Consider the following 22,327-nt stretch of genomic DNA (forward strand, 5'->3'; position numbering starts at 1 on the left):
CAAAAAGTATAATTTGACAGGGGATCGTCTAAAAGACCTTCATGAGCAATCCTCAAACGAGGAACGATTTGGCTCCTGTCGTAGCTCTACCGAAGACGATGATCCTCGGCTTCTTGAAGAAATACACTAGATGTTTCGTAAGGATAAGGAACAACAGGAAGTTCAGGCCCATGTCGTTCAATCTGCTCAAGATGAAGTAGAGGCCGTTCCCAGCGTTGAATCTCGGGAGGGTCCCGATCGGGTTCAAACTTAAATTCCTGCCACTGCCTGTCACATCCTCCAAGTTGGTACCCTAACTAGCATACCCGAGAGTGTGATCCACAGCCCCGAAGATCAAGTATCGAGGAAATCATCCTCCCACATATACAATAACATAATCATAAACAGGAAATAATCAAGGTTTAATATTATAAGCAAAGGTTCAAAACAATAATGGATAATCAGTATAATCAGAGTGCGGAAAAGATACCGGATATCCAATGATATCAAAAAGGAGTAAAGTGAGGCGGAAACTCACTTCACCAAAATAGTGGAACGTAGTATGAAAGTCAAAAGGAATTACAACTGAAACAAATGTACTAAGAAATAAACTAAGATCAAGCGTCTTCTAGTTTATAGATAACATCTTCATAAGTATGGACTTCGTCAATCCAATGAATCCGTTCTAAATCTATGCTGTTTTCAAAAGTAGTACGCAGCTTGATCCGCCGAGGGATCATCAGAGTAATCTTGATCGTCGCCAGCACCTTGCGTGTAATACGCTTCATCGGCTTGCGCTTCACTGTACTGCTCGTCATAATAATCTGTACCTGTAGGATAATCTAAACAAAGAATATACAAAAAGGAATGAGTTTCGAAGAAACTCAATAAGGTAGTTAATCCATAACATCATAGATAACATGTGGCAAAACATAGCATGATGCAATGCAGTATGAAACAGATAAAGTATGAATGCATCTAACTCTATGTATGCTGGTCTCTATGGTAGACATGCTTCAAGTCATAGCACCGTACTTCTTTGGGTAGGTCACGCATACAGCTCCTATTGGTAGGGGGTCCGGGCATCCCTCTCGGACAAACCATGGTAGGGGGTTAAGTCAACACACTCTCTCACAACCATTTGGCATAAGTACTAGCGCATGTCAGGGAAAAACTTAGCCCAATGCAAGTCATCTAGTCAGTTCCATCAAGTCGGTTCCAGATACTTCCATTCCTCCCCTCTCGGGATCCTTTCCAGTATCCTTCACACTAGAGTCACGGATATTACTCACCGGACTCATCAACCCTATTGGTTATCCACATATGGTAAAAGGGAAGCTCTCATTTCCTCTCACGAATATGACTCACCGGTCTCGAGTGCCCATGAGCCCAAGTCTAGCCATATGCAACCCTCCAATAAATGGTCCCCACAATGTGATTCCCGTCCTCTCACGGATATAACTCACCGGTCTTGAGTGACCGTGAATCCCCATTGCTACCACGGGTCGTTCGGTCTCAATACCCTTCCAAATCGGGTCTGATATAACAGGGGTATATCCTAGCCAAACACTGCTAGACATCCTGTCACATCCTGTCACATCCTCCCAGCCGGTACCCTAACTGGCATACCCGAGAGTGTGATCCACAGCCCCGAAGATCAAGTATCGAGGAAATCATCCTCCCACATATACAATAACATAATCATAAACAGAAATAAATCAAGGTTTAATATTATAAACAAGGTTCAAAACAAGAAATGAACAATCAGTATAATCAGAGTGCGGAAAGATACCAGATATCCAATGATATCAAAAAGGAGTGAAGTGAGGCGGAAACTCACTTTACCAAAATAGCGGAACGTAGTATGAAAATCAAAAGGGATTACAACTGAAACAATTATACTAAGAAATAAACTAAGATCAAGCGTCTTCAAGTTTATAGATAACGTCTTCATAAGTATGGACTTCATCAATCCAATGAATCCCTTCTAACTCTATGCCGTTCTCAAAAGTAGTACGCAGCTTGATCCGCCGGGGGATCATCAAAGTAATCTTGATCGTTGCCAGCACTTTGCATGTAATACGCTTCATCAGCTTGTGCTTCGTTGTACTGCTCGTCATAATATTCTGTACCTGCAGGATAATCTAACAAAAAGAAATATACAACAGGAATGAGTTTCGAAGAAACTCAGTAAAGTAGTTAATCCATAACATCATAGATAACATGTGGCAAAACATAACATGATGCAATGCAGTATGAAACAAGTAATGTATGTATGCGTCTAACTTTATGTATGCTGGTCTCTATGGCAGACATGCTTTAAGTCATAGCACCATACTTCTTTGGGAAGGTCCGCTCACATCCTCAACCATTTAAGATATCTTGGATTCTCTCACGAATCATTTCACCGGTCTTGAGCAGTCGATTGGTAATGGGTCCTTCATCCCTCAGAACAAACCATGGCAGGGGGTTAAGTCAACACACTCTCTCACAACCATTTGGCATAAGTATTGGCGCATGTCAGGGAAAAACCTAGCCCAATGCAAGTCATCTACTCAGTTACATCAAGTCAGGTCCAGATACTTCCATTCCTCGCCCCGGGCGATCCTTTCCGGTATCCTTTCCACTAAAGTCCTAATAGTCCCGGACTACGGACTCATCAACCCTATTGGTTATCCACATATGGTAAACGGGAAGCTCTCATGTCCCCTCAAGGATCATTTCACCGGTCTTGAGCGCCCATGAGCCCAAGTCTAGCCATATGCAACCCTCCAATAAATGGCCCCCACAATGTGATTCTTGTCCTCTCACGGATCATTTCACCGGTCTTGAGCGCCCGTGAATCCCCATTGCTACCACGAGTCGTTCGGTCTCAATACCCTTCCGAATCGGGTCTGATATAACAGGGGTATATCCTAGCCAAACAGTACTAGACATCCCTAGGTATGACAACCATTGATTCGGGAAAGCGTCGATGGGCAACCTCGGAAACATCCCATACTATTTCTGATAATGTCCAAGGACAGAAGTGTCAAAAGGACACTTCCCAATCCCAAACCAAACTTAAGCAAACACATTCTCAGATCAATCATGACATACACAACTAGTAGTTCATCATATAAAAGAGAATGTAAAAGCAACATCGGATTAAGCAGTAATAAGTAATTCATATAACATAAATAATGAAAAAAATGATATAAACAAGTGCTACTGTTCCCACAGTAGGAGATCAGAATTAAATTATAATAACAGTAGATAATCTCATAGTTTCATAAAGTAGAAACCAGAGAACAAGCAATCTATGTAGTTAAGGAATCAACTGTCCTTACCTTCTAACTTGAATGGAATCATAAAGAATCAAGTATGATCTTGACTAAACCTGAGAAGACAGTCCTAAACAAGTGCACACAACATGTTAGGAAAGATGCATAAAGGAAAAGATCATAAATCAATCGAAACAGACCAAGATTGAGGTTGCTGTACTCATTGGTCGATTGATTGGTCTGTTGGACCAGTCGACCAATGAGTCGACCAATGCAGACAGTGGCCTACAAGAATCCGAATTTTGAGAATCAAGAACCGAATTTGATGGTTCAAAAGGGTACAAATCAAAGGGGTATTGTCATGGTAGTATTCTAGGGTATAGAGGATATCAAAACATAAATCAAATCAAGTTCCCAAATTATAACCTAGGAACACAAAGGTTAACCTACTAGGTTAAACATAGATTATGAGAGAAAAATATTATAATCAAAGATTCAAAAATTAGGATATGAGGATTACAGATATAGTAAAGAAAACACATTGATTCGGTTACCATGATTAAACTAGAGGTTCTTGATCTTACCCAAGAATTAGGGTTTCACCCTTTTTGGTTCCCTCGGAAATTAATTGAGAGCTCTGGATGAAGGGAGATAAATTGTTAGCCAAAAATAACAAGAAGGGTCATTCAATTGAAGTTTAGGTTAACTCAATATTACCCAAGAAGATTTTCCTTCACAAGGGAGGTTACCAAAAGCTCTCCAGACGATCTCACAGGTTAGGGTTTCAAAGGATTAGGGTTAGGTTTTTGAAGATTCCACTGGCTGAGGTTAAGATCATGATGATGATCATGGACCTTAAAAACCAAGATGAGATCATGGAATAGATGGTTGCAAGAGTGCATCATCTTCTTCCTGATCTCAACGAAGAACAGAATTAAAGAAAGAAAATCAGAGGTAGAAGAGAGAGTGAGTGAAATCATACCTTTGCTGTAGGAGGATGAAGAATTCTTCAAGTCTTTGCGAGAGATCACCAAAGAATGCAAGGGAATGGGTTAGATTAGGGTTCTAACTCGTTCCAGAGGCTTAGGAGGTAGAGGAGGCGGAGTATTCCCGAGATTAGACTTAAATAGAAGAGACAGAATTCAAATTTCAAAAACAGAATCAATTGGTCGATTGATTGGTCGATTGGTCCAATCGACTAATGAATCGACCAATCAAGACAACAACTTCAAAACAGGGAATTGAAGGCTCAAATCAAGTCCAAACATCAAGGGGTTTTGCACACCTCTAGAGTGACAAACCAAGGAGTTAGAAATGCCTTTGAATCAATACAGAGACCACTCCAAGACCAACAACTAATCCAATCTTCATCCGGGTGCAGTTTCCACCATTGGGACACTGGCATCAACACTCATGGATTCCAATCCAGCCATCAAGTCTTCAACAGAAATGGCCCAAAGATGACTTCTTGCCTTACTTCGGGTCACTGTACCTACAAATAACAAGGTTTCCGGATTAGGGTCAGGGTTGGGTTTCACACTGCCTTTGATTCTGCCACTCCTTCCGCCCGAGTGCCTTGAGACCCGAATCCACTGCTACTTCTCGGGATCCTTCAGTTTCATCTTCTCAAGCTTTCCTGCGCACAGATGTTCCCTCCACGTCCCGAGTGTCTAGTAGGAAAGCCCCGCCACGTCCACCTTTTCAGTGTCCCAGTGGTTTCCGGGGGGCTATTCCCCGTAAGCCAGATCGTAAAAATCTGGATCCTGCTGCCTTGGCATTGGCTCAGTCCCAACCTTTAAGTCCTTGGCATGTTGATTCTATTCAAAACTCCTCGGGACCAGAGTTTTACCTTTGTTCCCTCTTTGTTGAGGATTTAGATAGGTTTATGTCCAGCTTTGGTATACCCGAGGGGTACCAAGTTATTCTCCCGACTGATAGTCAAAGGGTGAACAGTCCACCGAAGGGATTTTATCCCTTGTACTACGATGTCTTCATCGGGGGGCTGCGTCTGCCTTTGCACTATCTTTTTGTCGATGTGCTAGATCACTACGAGCTTAGCCCATCTAACTTGAGCCCAAACAGTTGGCGAATCATGATCGGGTTCATCGGCTTCTGCCGCCCTTTGGGAGTTTTCCCGACCTTCGGCCTGTTTCATCATTTTTATTCTCTTCATCCTCACAGCCAACATGGTTGGTTTTTTCTTTCAAAAAGAATTTCCTCCTTTCAAGGAAACTTTCTTTTGAAAGATTCCCTCCCGTCCACCACCAAGAAGTGGAGGGAATATTATCTTTTCTTTAAGCCACCTTCTCCCGAGCCTTTCCGTACTCAGTTCCAAGAAGTACCCAAGGAGAAAATTGAGCGTTTAAATACCCCAATCGTCCTATATCCCGAGGAGGAGAAATATGTCGAGATCATTAACCAGGTGGACGATGATGAATTTGCAGTCCATGGGTATTCCATGGAGTATGAGTCGGTGCTTCAGATATGGCGTTTCTCCCCGAGTAAGTTTTTGTTTTTATTGCTTTTCCTTTGTACATGGTGTGCTAACCTGATTATATCTTCTTTGTTTTGCAGTGAGTCATAACATTTCCGAGGATGATTTGTTGGCTATGGCCCTCGAGAAGATGGACGAGGCTAAAAGAAGAAAGCCTGTGTCGACCACCAAAGCTTCATCCTCCGGGGTTTTGAAAACCAAGGCTCACGCACAAAGCTCTGTACCTACAAAGGTTGCTGCCCTTAAGGGCCAGGCTTCTTCGGAGGCTGTGACAGTCAGGACTGAGAAGAGCCCAAGAAAGAAAGCTCCTGCTTCGAGAGCTGAAAAACGAAAAGCAGAGGGACTTCCTCGCCCTCCAAAGAAAGTTCATATTGACGAATCAGGACGCGAAGTAGCTCCTTCTTCATCCGGAGAACCAGGCTTCGGCTCTGTTTTTGCGGACTTGGGATATGCCGAACAATGGCTAGATCGGGCCACCAATAATGAGGATCGGCTGTATTTGAAGAACCTCCCGAATAGGCAGTTTTTTAATGAAGGATTCCGGTAATTATCTCCTGGGTCCCTTGCTCTCCCCCTCTTGTTTATTCTTCGTCTAACGTTTTCTCTTCAGATATGTTGCTAGTGTGGTTCATATCTTTTCTGAGTCCCTTCGCAGGGCTCGGGACCAAGCTAATTAGTTAGCATTGGCCGAACAGCTTTATGGGGAGTCAAACGTTCGGGCTTGTACTGCTATAACTCGTGCGGATGAGGCGAAGAAGAAGTTGAAGGAGGCCGAAGGAAAAATGGCCAAGCTAAAGAAAGAGAGGGACGACTTTTCCAAAAGTATGGGTAAATACAAAGGAAAAGTCAGCGATCTCGAGAAGAGGCTCAGGTCGGTTACCGAGGAATTGAGGGCGTCTGAGGCTCTCTTGGAAGATGAGAGGAATGCTAACGTGCAGCTGAGGGACGAGTTAGCAGAGCTGAAGTCCTCAGGGGCGCAAATCTTCCGGCAGGATGTGTTAGAGAAATACTTCGAGACTAAAGAATTTAAGAATTCATCACTGGCCATTGCTACTCCCGCCTTCAAAAGAGGACTGCGTGTAGCCTTCAAGAAGACTTTGGAGCAGGTTGAGCTCCCTCGTCCCGAGGAGCTGGAGCTACTTTTGGATCCCCAGGTAGACGATGAGCTCAAACGTCCCCGACCGGAAGGTCTTCCCGAGCTCAAGTTATTCCCGAGCTCGAGTTCTTCACGTTCCCGGTTGCTACTGATTATATAGATCCTCATCCCCAACCTCCTCCTAAGGAAGAAGTGGTAGAGGACAAAGAAGAAGAGGAAGCAGATGCTCAAGAAGAGGCCGGAGAGTTTGAAGAAGAAGATCCGGAAAAGTCTTTTGTTGAGGAGGTAGGCCGAGGTTCCCCGATTGATACTACTGCAGACGTACAAGTGTCCCACGAGGGATTGGTCGAGCCTGCTACTGAAGAGAACCCTCCTACAAGCCCCTCCGTAAAGATTGACTGAGGAGTTTTAAGCTTTTTGTATCCCGACTCACATGTTTATCTCCTCTGTTTATTCAGGATAATGTAACTCTTGTGAACGAACTAATCATTTTGCTACTATAGCCTTCGCAATTTGTTGCCCAAGTGTCAAGTCCTTTTGCAAATTATCCAAGTTGAATTTCTTTTTAGAAATCTCATGAGACGTTGGGAAGGTCCCGAATTAACTATCTTTAAAGAGAGATGCAAGTCCTTATTGAAGGCACAACTAACTAACGGGAAGGATCCGAGTATAGATTATCTTTTTAGAAAAGATGCAAGTCCTTTTCAAAGGTGCAAAATAACAAACGGGAAGGACCCGAGTATAGATTATCTTTTTAGAAAAGATGCAAGTCCTTTTCAAAGGTGCAAAATAACAAATGGGAAGGACCCGAGTATAGATTATCTTTTTAGAAAAGATGCAAGTCCTTTTCAAAGGTGCAGAATAACAAACGGGAAGAACCCGAGTATAGATTATCTTTTTAGAAAAGATGCAAGTCCTTTTCAATGGTGCAAAATAACAAACGAAAAGGACCCGAGTGTAGATTATCTTTTTAGAAAAGATGCAAGTCCTTTTCAAAGGTGCAAAATAACAAACGGGAAGGACCCGAGTGTAGATTATCTTTTTAGAATAGATGCAAGTCCTTTTCAAAGGTGCAAAATAACAAACGCGAAGGACCCGAGTGTAGATTATCTTTTTAGAAAAGATGCAAGTCCTTTTCAAAGGTGCAAAATAAAAAACGGGAAGGACCCGAGTGTAGATTATCTTTTTAGAAAAGATGCAAGTCCTTTTCAAAGGTGCAAAATAAAAAACGGGAAGGACCCGAGTGTAGATAATCTTTTTAGAAAAGATGGAAGTCCTTTTCAAAGGCGCAAATAAAAAACGGGAAGAACCCGGTTTTAACTTTATAAAAAGTGCTAGTCCTTCAAAAAGGCGCAAAAAAGACCGGGATGAACCCGTGCGAACCTTAAAAAAGATAATTATTGATAGAATTTTCTTAGATTGGTGGAGTTCCATGACGATCAATCGGTTTTCCTGAAGCCGAGTCTTTCAACTGATATGCTCCTGGTCTTGTTTCCTTGTCTACCAGATAAGGTCCCTCCCACGTTGGAGTCAACTTTCCTTGATTCCTTGGATCCGAAGCTCCAGTTCTTCTTAGTACCAGATCTCCAGATCTATAGCAATGACTTTTGACCCGAGAGTTGAAGTGTTGAGCTACTCTTTTTTGGTACAACTAATTCCTCTGTTGTGCCCTTGTTCGGACCTCTTGCAAAAGGTCTAAGTTCTCCCTTAAGCCTTGGTCATTCTGACTTTCATCAAAAATGTCGTATCATAACGACCCGGCCAACACCTCTACGGGAGCTAAGGCTTTAGTTCCATAAGCCAGGCAGAATGGAGTTTCTCCAGTCGGGGTTCGTACCGTGGTTCTGTACGACCATAGAACACTCGGGAGCTCCTCGACCCACTTTGCCCGATTATCCTCCAGTCTTTTCTTGATCCCATCTAGAAGTGTCCTGTTGGTGACTTCTACTTGCCCATTGCTCTGAGGGTAGGCAACTGAGGCGAACCGATGTTCTATGTGGTACCGCTTATAGAAGGATTTGAATCCTGCTCCTTCAAACTGTTTTCCATTGTCCGTTACCAGGATCCGGGGTATCCCGAACTTGTATATAAATTTTTCTTCGAAAAACTTTTCCATCTGTTTTTCTGTAATGGAGGATAAGGGTTCATCCTCGACCCATTTTGTGAAGTAGTCTATGGCAACCACCATTTATTCCCGATTTCTAAGAGCCTTCGGTAATTTCCCGACTATGTCCATTCCCCACATTGCAAATGGTGTCGGGCTTGAGACGGGCATCATGGGAACTGCTGGTAACTTCGGAACATTGGCATGTTTTTGGCATTGTTCACATTTGCTAACATACTCAATAGCGTCTTTTTGCACGGTGGGCCATAATATGCCCGAGCGCAATATCTTTTGTGCCAATGCCTTTCCACCCATATGTGCGCCACAGATGCCCTCGTGAATTTCTGCTAGAGCATAGCATGCTCGGGATGGTCCAACACATCTCAAGAGAGGCTCTATAAATGACATTCTATATAGTTGGTCCCCGATAAAGGTGAACCGAGCCGCCTAGTTTCTGATTCTTTTGGCTTCTTTCGAATCAATCAAGAGGACATCATCCCGAATGTATTGAACCAGAGGTGTTGTCCAGTCGGGCTCATTATTGATCTCAAAAGTTTCTATCTCCTGGATACTCGGGCTGCTTAATTCTTCAATATAAACTACCGAGTCCAAATGTTTGTAATTTGCCAAGGATAGTCGGGATAGTTCATCTGCCTTCACATTCTCTTTCTTGGGTATCTATCGGTAAGTTACCCGATCGAAGTAGACCTGGAACTATTCAACCTTGGCCAAATACTTAGCCATTCTTTCGTCCTTGGCAATGTATTCTCCTTTAATTTGATTAACAACAAGTTGAGAATCACTTCGTACTTCTAATTTCCGAACCTGGAGTGCTCGGGCTACTTGTAACCCTGCTATGACAACTTCATACTCGGCCTCATTATTTGAAGCCGGGAAGTTAAATCTCAACGCATAGCTTATGATGAAGTCTTCAGGACTACTGAGCGTCAAGCCTGCTCCCGATCCTGAAGTACTACTTGAGCCATCAACGTGTAGGATCCACAAATTTGATGTTTCAGAAGCGTCTGTTTGATTTTCCCTCTGAGGCAAAGTACTTTCCACAATGAAGTCGGCCAATATTTGAGCTTTTATGGCCGTCCTCGGTTTAAACTCGATCTGGTACTTGCTTAGCTCCACCGCCCATCCGACCATTCTTCCAGATACATCAAGTCTTTGAAGTATCTTTTTTAACGGGAAGTTGGTCGGGATTGTTATCGGATGTGCTTGAAAATAAGGCCTCAACTTTCGTGATGCCACAACAAGTGCCAGAGCCTGCTTGGCAACATCTGGGTACCTTGTTTCAGCATCTATGAGTACATGACTCACGTAATAGACCGGGTTCTAGGTCGTTTCCTCTTTTACTAGTACTAGCACTAACTGCAGTTAGTGATATAGCTAGGTAAACTATGAGTGTTTCCCCGGTTACTGGTCTAGCTAAAACAGGTGTTGTCCCGAGTGGTGTTTTCAATTGCTCAAATGCCTGTTGGCATTCCTCCGTCCAAGTGATTGCTCCCGAACTAAATGTGGTTTTCAAAGCTTTAAAGAAAGAATTTCACTTTTCTCCGGCTCGAGAAATAAACCGGTTCAAAGCGGCTACCCTCCCTGTCAAGCATTGGATTTCCTTTATCCTGACGGGTGGTGCCATCTCGATCAGTGCCTGGATCTTTTCCGGGTTGGCCTCTATTCCCCTTTGGGAAACCATGAACCCCCGAAGAAACTCCAAAAGCACATTTTTCCGGGTTCAGGTGCATTTGGTACGTTCTAAGTACATCAAATGTTTCTTCCAGGTTTGCCAAATGCCTTGCCCGAACCAAGCTCTTCACGAGAATGTCATCAACGTAAACTTCCATGTTCTTCCCGATCTGCCGTTGAAAAATTTTGTTGACAGCTCTTTGATAAGTGGCCCCTGCATTTTTTAAACCAAAAGGAATCACTCGATAGTAGTAACTCTCCTGATCTGTCATGAATGAGGTGTGTTTCTCGTCTTCCCAACTCATCAAGATCTGGTTATACCCTGAATAGGCGTCCATGAAGCTAAGGACTTCATGCCCAGCAGTAGCATCAATTAGGAGATCAATCCTCGGGAGAGGGTAACAATCCTTCAGGCAAGCTTTGTTCAGATCTGTGTAGTCGGTACACATTCGCCATTTCCCATTCGCCTTTTTGACCATTACTACATTGGCCATCCAGGTTGGACATTCAATCGGTTCTATGAAACCCGATTTCTCCAACTTTTCAACCTCGACTCTGATTGCTTCATGCTTCTCTATTGCGAAATTTCTCCGCCTTTGGATGACTGGGGTAGCATCTTTCTGAATCTAGAGTTTATGCTCTGCCACCCTCCCTGTCTATCCGGGCATGTCACTTGCCGACCATGCGAAAATATCCGCATTGTCGCATGGGAATTGAGTGAGCTCCTTTTTGAAGTCATGTGGTTGCTCCGATCCAATGAAAGTTCCTCTGTCGGGAAGGGATTGACTGAGTTGTATCCTTTCCAGTTTTTCTACTGGCTCCGCTCGCTGCATGTTCTCTTCGTCCCGATCATCTCGGATTTCAACATTCAGAGCAGTTCCCGAACTTTCTGGCCTACACTTTTCCTTCAAGTAATTGGTGTAGCACTGTCGGGACGCTGATTGATCTGAACAGCATTCCCCTACTCCAGCCTTGGTCGGGAACTTTAGTTTCATGTGACTAGGGGATACTACTGCCTCAAGCGCATTGAGTGTCGGACGTCCTAGGATCACATTGTATGCCGATAATTCCTTTACAACCATGAAGTTGACCCGAACCAGCGTGTCTCGGGGTGACTTCCCGATCTTAAGATCCAAATGGATCGTTCCTTCAGCCACTGTAGAGGATCTTGCAAAACCATATAATGGAGTTGATGAAGGGGTTATCAAATCATCAGCCAATTTTAATCTTTTGAAAGCTTCGTATAAGATTAGGTCAACGGATGAGCCCGTGTCAACCAATACTCGGTGAACCTCCCGGTTGGCTATTTTAACCTTGATGATTATCGCATCATCATGAGGTGCTATAACTCCATCCAAATTTGCATTTGTAAAAGTTATGGGTTTTGGACATGCTGAATTTTGCCTCTTTTTAGGCAAATGAACAGCCCCCACGAACCGGGCCTTTTGCTTCGCCTTCCTAATTCCACAGTTGGGCCTCCCATAATTATGTACACAGGTGTTTCTTCCCGATCTACTTTCTCCTTTCCCTTGTTTGCTTTTTTGACGGTTTCTTTCGGGCTTGGTGATCGGGCTCTCTTTTTTGGTTCTGGTGAGTATGTACAGGACTTTCCCGATTCTCTCACATATTGACCAAGTTTACCTTGCTGGATTAGTTTCTCGATTTCAGATTTCAAAATACGACAGCCATCAGTGTGATGACCATAGTCTTTGTGGAATCAACAGTATTTTGTCATATCCCGATCTTTCGGTAGTGAGCGTAACTTCCCGGGCCACTTTAAAGAACTCTTGTCCCGAATATTCATCAGGATCTCCGATGGTTTTGTATTAAGAGGAGTATAACTCACTCTCCCTTGGTCGCGCTTCCACTTGCCTTTTGATCCCTGATTTCTTTCACTCGGGGAGCTCTTATCTACATCTCGATCAGATCTTCTCTCCCGATCAGCTTTTACCCAAGCGTTTATTACTTCTACCATTTACGTAACAATGTCCCATACGTTTTGGGTTTGTCTATTAGTAAGACTTCCAAAAGTCTCTGATGTGTGATCCTACTCCAAAGTGCACTGTATGCAACTTGATCATCAAGCTCTTCGATCTCGATGGAAACTTCGTTGAATCGTTTCAGGTAATCCTGAATAGACTCATTTCTTCCTTGCCGTATGCCAAAAAGGCTGTCAGATGTCTTCTTACTCCCGATTGTGCTTCGAAATCGGGCTATGAATTCCTGAGCTAGCTCCCGGAAATTATTAATGGATCCCGGTTGTAGGCTACTGAACCACTTAATGGCTGGTCCTTTGAGTGAAGCCGGGAAAGTTCTGTAGAGCAATTCGTCCTCCCGACCCAGTACAGTCATTACTGACTTAAAGTAACTTATATGCTCTTTAGGACTCGTCTTCCCCTCGAATGGGGTGAATGTAGGCATGATGAAGTTTCTAGGAAGAGGCATGTTCATGATCTCATCTGAAAAAGGTTTTTGGTCAACCACGTCCAGATCCTCATCATGATCTCGATCCTCCATTTTTCGCTCGACCTCTGCTACCCGCCTTCAAAGTCGATTCTGCCGTACTCCGTCTTCATCAGATCCGATATGCTCTTTTCTCCGATGGTGGGTAGCTGCTTCTTCTCTTCGGGGATGTGCCCGAGATGTTGATACTCTCGACCGCGAAGGCTGAGGTTGACTTTCTCCCTGGTCCTCCTTATCTTCGATCTCCTCCCGTCGACCCCTTTGGGGCAAAGACCCTGTCTTAGGTGGTATCGAAAGACGATCTAAGGCACTGATTCTTGTTCCTTTGGGAGTAGTTTGGTGTTTGCTTTGATCGGGATGGGCTTCCCTTTGTTCCCGAGTTATTTTTAACCTCGGGATACGCCTTGCTCCTCGGGAGCCTCGTGCTGTCTTGAAAGCTTTCATCAACCTTCCCAACTGGGTATTACATCTTGGCTCTTGTTCGACTCAGATTTGGTGGACCAAGTTACGTAGCACTCCCTGCATCTCGAGCATACCCTTTCTTAATTCGTCCATATCCGCCATCGTGGCGTGGCCTTGAGGACCCTGGGAAGTTCCTTTGCCGTTCGGGTCCTCCAAAACCAGATTATCTTGAAGTTGCTCTTGCTCTACCTGGGTTGAAGGGTCAACCGCATCCTTGAGGATCGTTCAATTATCCCCGGTATTTTCTTGTCAGGAACGTCTGTTAACTCATCGCACCATGACTTCAAAGTTTTGTCGTTCCCACAGACAGCGCCAAATTGATGTGGATCAATTATACTTCTGGATCCGACTGAGCCTCCTCTCGTATCCGGGACGATGAGTCCTGCAAGAAAGGTTAGATGCGGGCCGGCTTGTGTGCCGGGCAATCGCCTCCGATGGCAAAGTCAGATAATGAACAGAGTAAGGTCTAATGCAAAAGCTACACAAGATTATACTCAGAGTATATTGGATGCTTACCAGAGGGGTATGTCTATGCTTTTATATTGTAGGTGTTACCTTTTATGTATTTGGTAAGTTTGCCCGACAAAAGCCGTTATTCCTCCTAAGATCAAGCCTTTCTGCTATTGGTTCCAGCACAATCGCCGACGGAGTTGACTTTCTCAATAGAGAATGACTGCTTTATTTGTTGAGCATGATGCGTGCTTTGATCAACTCAATCGGTTATGTCCCGATTGGGTGTGGAGCCCCACTCGGGCGTTAACCTATTGATATAGGAAAAGTGTGCCAATGAGATGGCCCGGCTGGACTTCAAGATCAGTCCGGGTTATACCCGGTTGGATATAAACCTTCCATGTCACGTTGAATTTGGGGAAAATGGGGGGCCGGGGGGTTTGGAAAAAAGAGGGAAATTTTGGTTTTAAACCCACCGATACGCATTAAAAACCACCGAAAAAACAAATGAAATTGGTTTTTGTAAAAAAATTAAAAACGGGTCTCAACTTGTTTTTGATTTTTGCATTTTTCACCCTTTTATAAATGCAAATAGGTGGTGTAAATTACAACGAGCTATCATTTATATTTAGGGATAATTACTGTTGTCCCCTTGTACTTTGATTTTATTACTATTTTATCCCTTGTACTTTTTAAAATTACTATTCCAACCTTTAACTTTGTCAACAATTACTAATGCCCCCTACCGTTAAGCTCCGTCAGTTTACTGATGATGTGGCATCTATATATTTTTTCAAAATTCCAAAAATAACCCTGCAATTATCTTTTTACTTATTTGCTCTTTTTTCAAATTATAATACTACCCTTGATAAGAAAAAATTAACTTTAATTTCACTTTTCTTTTTTAAAAAGAAACCATCAAATAAAGGAAAGATTGTGAATTTTTTTTTGTCTAAAAAAAAAATCACCAAATAAAGCAAAAATGTAATTAAATAGAAACTAAAATATTAAGAAATATCAAATTTAATTCAAAGCTGAAAATTGAAAATCACCTAATATATGCTGACCATTATGTATGTTACCAAATTTTCTATCAATTAGATCTTATATGCTAATTTGTTTGTAAAAACTTCCATCATTGTGATTATGAAAAATTTAAGTGGAATGTGAAAGTTTCAAAAATCATAAGTATGTGGTCCCACCAAATCCAAAACTAATTCTAGAATATAAGATTTTAAGAATATAATTGACATGCAATATACTTTCTATGAAAGAGGGTAATGTCATATCTTTTACTTCTTAATTTTAAGGGCAAAATAGACATTTCATATTTGATGTTAGCAGCCACTTAACACCTTTAGAAGTGAGGGGGGCAATAGTAATTTCACAAAGAAAGGGGTTTGATTAGTAATAAAACCAAAGTATAAGGGGGCAATAGTAATTATCCCTTATATTTATAAATGCAAAGATTAAATTTTCTTTTAGGGGTAGAATGGTATTTTACAGTTATAACTTGAAACCTGTGGTATAAAATGTTGTTTTGAGATGAAACAGATATGGTTTGGAGATTGTTGTAGCCTCCAATCTAGATCAGCTATGGTGCCGCTCTCTTGAAGTTTATTCTTTTGAGGATTTTAGTTTTGTTCTTCCACTCCTTGGATGGGGTTTTATCATCTTGAAGCCCCCATTAAGGTATGGCATTACAATTTGATAATTTTTATTTCTTTAAATTCCTTCTGCGTCTTAGTTTCTCCATCATTCTTAAAACAAGAAAACTGAAAAGCTTACTTGGGTTGTAAAATCTGTCATTGGCCTTGTCTTTCTTTCTTAATTCTACTTTGAGTGTTTCTATCTTAAGCGATCATGTTTTTCTTTTGTTGGTAAAGAAAGCCCCATGCCAAAGGAAAGGAATCTTATCTTTCTGATGTTTGCATTTTCTTTTTTATTTTCCCTACTTACTCTTATTTGGTAAACAATGCTATTTTTTGAAACTAACAGAAAAAAGCATGTTAGTAGTTAAGGCCTTTAGGGCATAGAATGATTTGTTCTTTCTTTCTTTTTTTCTAATTCAAGTGTTGGATTTATCTATTTAGGCACAATTAATTAAAATTGAGTTTGCCTCTGGGCTCTTTAAAAGGAAATGGAATTGTGATTCAAATATTAATTGATTTATTTTGTCTTTCTTTTCCCATCTGTGTTTGTCATGTTTCTCCTTTTACCATGGAGATCATATGGAGGGATCAATCCCAGAAGAAAAAAAATTGTGTTAGCAATGGTGGAAGGTTCAAATCTTAGTTTCTAGAATGAATTACCCTATATTTTGTTGTCTTGCAGATAATATAAAGCCAGGTTGCAATGGAGCCTAACCATTCTATTGATTGGCACATTTTGGTTATTGTCGTGGAATTTCATGTAAAAGGATCACATCTTTTGCATCATAATTACAAGGTAATAATGGCTGGTCTTACGTAACCTATTCTAAAACCTTTCTCAATCAATTCTTAAGCACTTACATGCATAGAACTAATTAAGATTTTTCCATCTCAGTTAATCAACAACATGAAGGATCCACAGAAATCGGATCAATGGTTTACCTGGCAATTATGAGGTTTGTTTATTTTTCTTATTTAATTTTTTTTCCTCAACTGGTCTGTGCATGTATTTCTGTTTGTGTGTGGTTTGTCTGCATATGTATACTTGCCTGAAATATAGATAAGCAACAAACATTTAATTATATAAACTCAATAGGACAAATAGCCTAATAGCAGATACAAGATTTACTACATTTATTAAATTCTATGCAGAACTTATCTTTCATTCATAGGATAATCAGAATCCCTTCAGCTACCCTGTTAGGGTTCATCCCCTACAAGCAATGTGGGAGGATAGTCTCTTCACTTGAATGGAGTACATGACAATAATTTCATACTGTTGCCATATGCATTATTAACTGGTAGTTAAATGCGCCTAGCCATGCTAGCATGTTACCCACGCCAATTGTCACTATTTGGCAGTGGTTTCTATGAGCTGCCTTGATTGCTTCTTCAATAAATGGTAGTGCTAAGCAAAATGAAAGAGAATCCTTCTTTTTACATATTTAATGATAATAATAACATTATATCATTGCTACTTTTGTAAGAAGTTAGCATTGGTGTTAAAATTATCACCTTTAGTTGTTCTTAATTAAAACAATAATGCTTCAACTGCACTTGGAGAGACCATTTTTTATGTTAAACATTGATACTATACCACTGCCACGATTAATGTGGGCATTTAGAAGTTAATATATAACTGCTTTATTTTCATACTATTTGGCAGTGCTTTTTTATTAACTGCCTCTCACTGTTTTGATTAAAATAAGCATAATTTTATACACTTTGCAGTGAGTGCGAAGTGGGTCAGGAGGATGGGGAAGGGAAGGTCAAGAAACTCCTACAAGCCTGGGCCCAGAGAAATCGACTGTGTATGCTGTGCAGTGTGCTGACTTGCCTCAAATGGAGGTTGGTTCCTACAAAAGAGGAGTTTGAAGACTTCTGCAGCCAAAATTTATAGAAGATCCATGGTTCTGCTACTAGAAAATGATGAATCCTCCTGTGAAGATCCTGCAGATATTGAGATGGAACCAAACCTTCCAAAGACCCCAGCTGGCTATGAGAGAACTTTGTACTCAAAGGATCTTTCTAAGTCTGATGCCTATTATATTACCGACTGGAAAGAAAGTACGAGCCATTAGTGAAATCATGAGGTTTTTAAATGTGATTTGGAGATTATTGTTGTGTCTGCTTCAGATTTGCGGTCCCAAAAATAATTGATACCTCAATCTTAAGAAGGTGGGGGTGGGGAGAATAGTGCTAGAAGTAGTAAGAAAATGAAAACATTGAAGAGAGATGACAGAGATGATGATGCGAATGAGAACTAGTGGGTTGACACAGTGGTGTTGGTTAAACATTCCAATGTGCTGCATTGGCTTAATTTTTCATGATTTTTTTTTCCGGGTAATAAACTTTTCATTATTTGAACTCTATATGGAATGGAACGTCTTAACTATTAAAAAGAAAATGTAACTTCATTTGTATAAGTTTTCAGATTACTTGTTCTATGTGTGTTAAGTATTTTTTTGCTGCATTCAGATTTAGTGGCCCTAATTGTTACATGTTAACCGTATTCTCTCCCCCATTACCTCATGTGTACATGATCTCTTTCAATCTCTGTTCAATATTCTATATCAATCTCTTTCTCTCTGATCTCTCTCAACTAAATGACATTTAGTTTAGCTGCAGCCTAGTTTTTTAGAGTGCTTAATGCAACGGAGTGGTTTTCCAAGGGAAATTTATATCAACATCCATTGGAGTTGTATCTTTAATGTGGTGTTTTGTAACTCCAGCTTTATATCATTTCACATTGATGTTTTGTGAAAGCATGGTCTGTTAAAGAGAAACTTTGATTTTAGGTCGGATTCTCACATGTGAATAAAATCCTTTCTCCCTTCACCCTGTGTGCTTTTGGAACGTACGATCCCTGATTCCTATATTGGCAGACCCTTTATCTCTAGGTTGGAAAGCTTGATGGAGTGCTGAATTTTGTGAAAATGGTAAACTGTAGGTTTAACATCATATAGTGAAGCTCTGGTTTGCTAATTCATTACTTGATTGGATGCAAAATCAAGATAGTCACTTATCCTTCCATACGTAGTTTATTGTGTATTGTTCTTTGTTGTAACCTTTTCTCTGTCTTTAATTCAAGTATAATGATACAAATAAATGAGTGCATGTTCGTTTTGCTTGAAACATGTACAGCAGTGTTTGTTTTTCTTTTTTTTTCTTCAAGAGAAACATGTACTCTTGTTGCTGTTGCCTCTGCTCTTGTTGTTGATGCTGATGCTGATGCTGCTGTTATAGTTGATGTTAATGCTGCTGCAGCTATGGGGGGTGGTTGGTTGTTGCTGCTTCTGCTGACACTATTCCTGTTCTTGGGAAATCTGAGAAAGGTGTGCATGAAGTTGGTTGGAAAGTTAGGGTTTACAGAGCACAACACTCTGGATTTTGTATGTACAATGTCTCATACAATTTTATGATGTTGGGCTTATCCTTTTATGATCACTTCCATGACTTAATTTCTTCAACAATTGCTGAATTTTGGCTTTTGATGAAGCTTTTTAACTATGATTCTTGAAGCCTCTATGACTTGATTCATGATTGTTGCTATCTCATACTTCAATTTTCTCGGTGATATTTCGTACTACTGGTATTGTTTAGTCTTTTGTTCTTTCTACATTGCAATTTACTTGTTAATCAACCAGACAACCCTAAACAAATGTTGTTTTGGCATTGTTGAGAGATCTCCACTGTAATCTTTTCCCTAGTGAAAGTTTTTCTTCTATGCCTGTGATCCTGGCACATTTTGTTGGTGTGTAAACTACATTAAGTTGCTGTGTTGATTCGATTTGTTTCCATATCTGTTCTTGATTCCTTGGTTTGCATTTAGCATTTTCTTTAGTTTATTTATTTCTTATAAACAAATAAATACGCTGAATAGAGATTGTGTTACACTAACATGTTTTACAATATTGATTCCCAGGACAAGTGAGAGACAAAATCTGGAGGACAGCTCATTGACATGATAAGTAAGAAAGCTGTCCAAGGCAAGATATTTGTGCAACTTCCATGGCCCAGAGGAACATGGTCAAGCACATGGTGTAGGCTTTGGCATAAAGCCAAGTAGTTTGAGTCTTGCACCAAAACAATTTGAGGCCACACAACTGAAAGAACAGATGCAAGACAAAATTACAGAGTTTAAGAGAAAAGGTCGTACCTGAGAGCTGAAAACTTTTCTCAAACAATGGCGCTCTACAGTAGGCATACTCTGAGAGTTCAATGCTATCATTAAATCTTGTGGCTTGTTTGCTATTTACCTTTGCCATCTTCTGGGGATCATTTGGGGCTGAGAATGCAAGCTTGAGGTTGACATGGTTGACAATTGAGGCGCTTCCAACATCTGTCTCTGTTGCACTTGGATTAGGGTCAGCAGTGAATCAGCTGGTACTGAATTGATTGCAGGAACAAGATTGATTGCTGTTTCTGGTCAATCTTCTGAAATAGTCACAATTGAATCTGATATTCTGATGTTCTGAAATAGGCTATGTCCCAGTGATGATGCCGAGATTCAGAACCCCGGCTATCTTGAAGCCAACAGTTTGGTGAGTTCACTCTTTAACTATGCATGTTTTTTTTTCTGAAATAGACAGTTATAACACTCGAAGTCAATTGTTAATTGAAGTGCCTCATTTATGAACCATATGGAATTCAGAAATGGTTTTGGGGAAAATAAAAGGTGGGTATCATTATATATTATTACTCCAAGAAAGTGTAGAAGGTTTGTGAGAGATGGGAGACAGTAAAACCCAAACTTGGCCTATTCCCTGTAAAGCTAGAGCACTAACAAATTAGAGTTGAAGGCATTAGACTTACTGAGATTAAGATCAGGTAAAAATACATGCTTAGTGACTGACCAAGTTGGAAAAAAAATTATAATCTGAAATTTCCTTCCCTATCATATACTTCATTTGTTTAACCTTAAAGACCTATTGTCCACTATTGCTTCTTCTGGTTTAGCATCTATAAGATCAGCTTATAATATTTTTTTTGGTAGAAGATCAGCTTATAATCAGTCCAAGTGCAAGTATAGTAGTGTGATAATGCCAAAATTAAAATTTTCTATGAAATTCCTTGGAATTACCCTTCCTAGTGAAGATAAGATCAATCAATTAGAGTCTTGGTGGCTATCACTTGTTTTAAGTCAGTCAAATAAAATAATTAACCAATAGATTTAAATGGATTACTAATATGGCGATACAATCTCTACAGAGGAGCACCTATAGAATTTGGGAAAATGTATCTCTCTCTGACCTTTGTATACGTCATCTAAATTAATGAATTTCTCCTGTTTCTCATCAAAAGTTAAAGTAGTGATATTTTAATCTCCATGACTATTTTCTTTCAATCTCAGATTAATATTAAAAGAAAACCATTGCACTTATTTGAAATGAACAATTTGGTAGGCAGTATTGGTTTGATTTGAAGAGAGGACATTGATTAATCCTATATGTACTCTTTCTTGGTTCTTTTGACAGGGCAAAAAGCTTAGTGGCTGAAGTTAGTGACTGCAGTTGGTCATGAATCTTCTAAAACAGTTACAGTTGAATCTGATGTTCTGACATCTACAACTTGGTTAACTCAATGGACTTGAGCTTCCATATGATTCTGCTGCTGGTTTTGACTCGAAAAATTGCTGCTGGTGCTGCTAGTGACTGATAAATTGTAATTGTTGTTATTGATGTTGATGATGCTGCAGCTGTGGGTGTAGTGGTCGATCCTGTTGCAGCTGGTGCTATTGGGGTATCTGAGAAAGGTTTCCATGAAACTGATGGTTATAAAATTTAGGATTTAGAGAACACAGCACTCATGTAGGATTTTGTATATAAATTTTGTATCTTACAATTATATGCTATTGGGCTTATTCTTTTATGATCGCATGCATGACTTAATTTATTTATTTTTTCAAAACTTTTCACTTTGATTCTTAAAGCCTTTGTGACTTCATTCACCATTTTGCTGGCTCGTAAATTTTCTTGGTGATCTTTCATACTAGTGGTATGGTTTAAACTTTTCACATTACAATGTACTACTGGTACTCCCATAGTCCATTCAAATTGTTGTTTCTCTTGGGAACCTTTTTTTCAGAAATGAATTCTAATGGTAAAACTCTTGTACCATCACTGACATATGAGTATACATAAGCTTCAACTCAAGTTCAAATCTACTATCTTCAGAAAAACAGATTGGGTAACAAGGATGTCCCAACTAGAAATGTCAAAAAAGCCTTGCTGATCCCCAATGACTCAGAATCTACTGTCCCCAGAGAGTGAGATGAAGTATTGGCATAAATTTTCCAACGAGTAGAGGATTCAAACCTGCTCTGAGTTTGGGCTTGGGTTTGCAAAATAACCTTACTTTGGCAAGATTAGGCTGAGTTAGGGTTATGGCCCCTACTCAGCCTAGCCTTATCTAATATATGATACATAAAAGTATATTATATAGCAGACAAGATTCGTACTTGGGGGATTCTTTCTTTTTCCAGCAATAACTATTATGGAACACGAGTGTTCTACGTAAGAAGATTTGAATAGATATACAACTCAATATGAAGTTTTTTTCTTTCATTTTCCAGTGATAACCAAACACTATGATTTGAATGTCATTTATTTTCGTTTCTTTTCATTTCTACTATCTATTGCCAAAAGAAAACCACTCTTAATACTATCTTGC

The 22,327-nt window shown here is 40.5% G+C and overlaps 2 protein-coding genes and 1 long non-coding RNA gene across 4 annotated transcripts; 1 reads left to right on the forward strand and 2 right to left on the reverse strand.

Annotated features, from left to right (window-relative positions):
* Positions 1–9,650: 9,650 nt before the first annotated feature.
* On the reverse strand, positions 9,651–11,077 carry LOC149011428 (uncharacterized). The gene is made up of 2 exons (XM_089162655.1): positions 10,534–11,077; positions 9,651–10,243 (listed from the first exon to the last, which is right to left on the reverse strand). Exons 1-2 carry the CDS (start codon positions 11,075–11,077, stop codon positions 9,651–9,653), a joined length of 1,137 nt encoding a protein of 378 aa, XP_089018781.1.
* Positions 11,078–11,284: 207 nt separating this feature from the next.
* On the reverse strand, positions 11,285–13,145 carry LOC149011429 (uncharacterized). Its single transcript, XM_089162656.1, has 2 exons — positions 12,625–13,145; positions 11,285–12,086 (listed from the first exon to the last, which is right to left on the reverse strand). The coding sequence occupies exons 1-2, from the start codon at positions 13,143–13,145 to the stop codon at positions 11,285–11,287; spliced, it is 1,323 nt and encodes a 440-aa protein (XP_089018782.1).
* A 2,430-nt stretch (positions 13,146–15,575) lies between these two features.
* Positions 15,576–21,528, forward strand: LOC149011430 (uncharacterized). Of its 2 annotated transcripts, XR_016174708.1 has the most exons (6): positions 15,576–15,695; positions 16,338–16,451; positions 16,551–16,611; positions 17,387–17,998; positions 19,581–20,199; positions 21,133–21,528. It is a non-coding gene; the product is annotated as an uncharacterized LOC149011430 (long non-coding RNA). The 2 variants fall into 2 exon arrangements; XR_016174707.1 differs by having other exon boundaries at positions 17,387–20,199.
* The last annotated feature ends 799 nt before the right edge of the window (positions 21,529–22,327 follow it).

This window comes from Hakea prostrata, chromosome 7 (genome assembly GCF_041222555.1).
Source record: "Hakea prostrata isolate BN-2017 chromosome 7, UWA_Hpros_2, whole genome shotgun sequence".
Classification (NCBI taxonomy): domain Eukaryota; kingdom Viridiplantae; phylum Streptophyta; class Magnoliopsida; order Proteales; family Proteaceae; genus Hakea; species Hakea prostrata.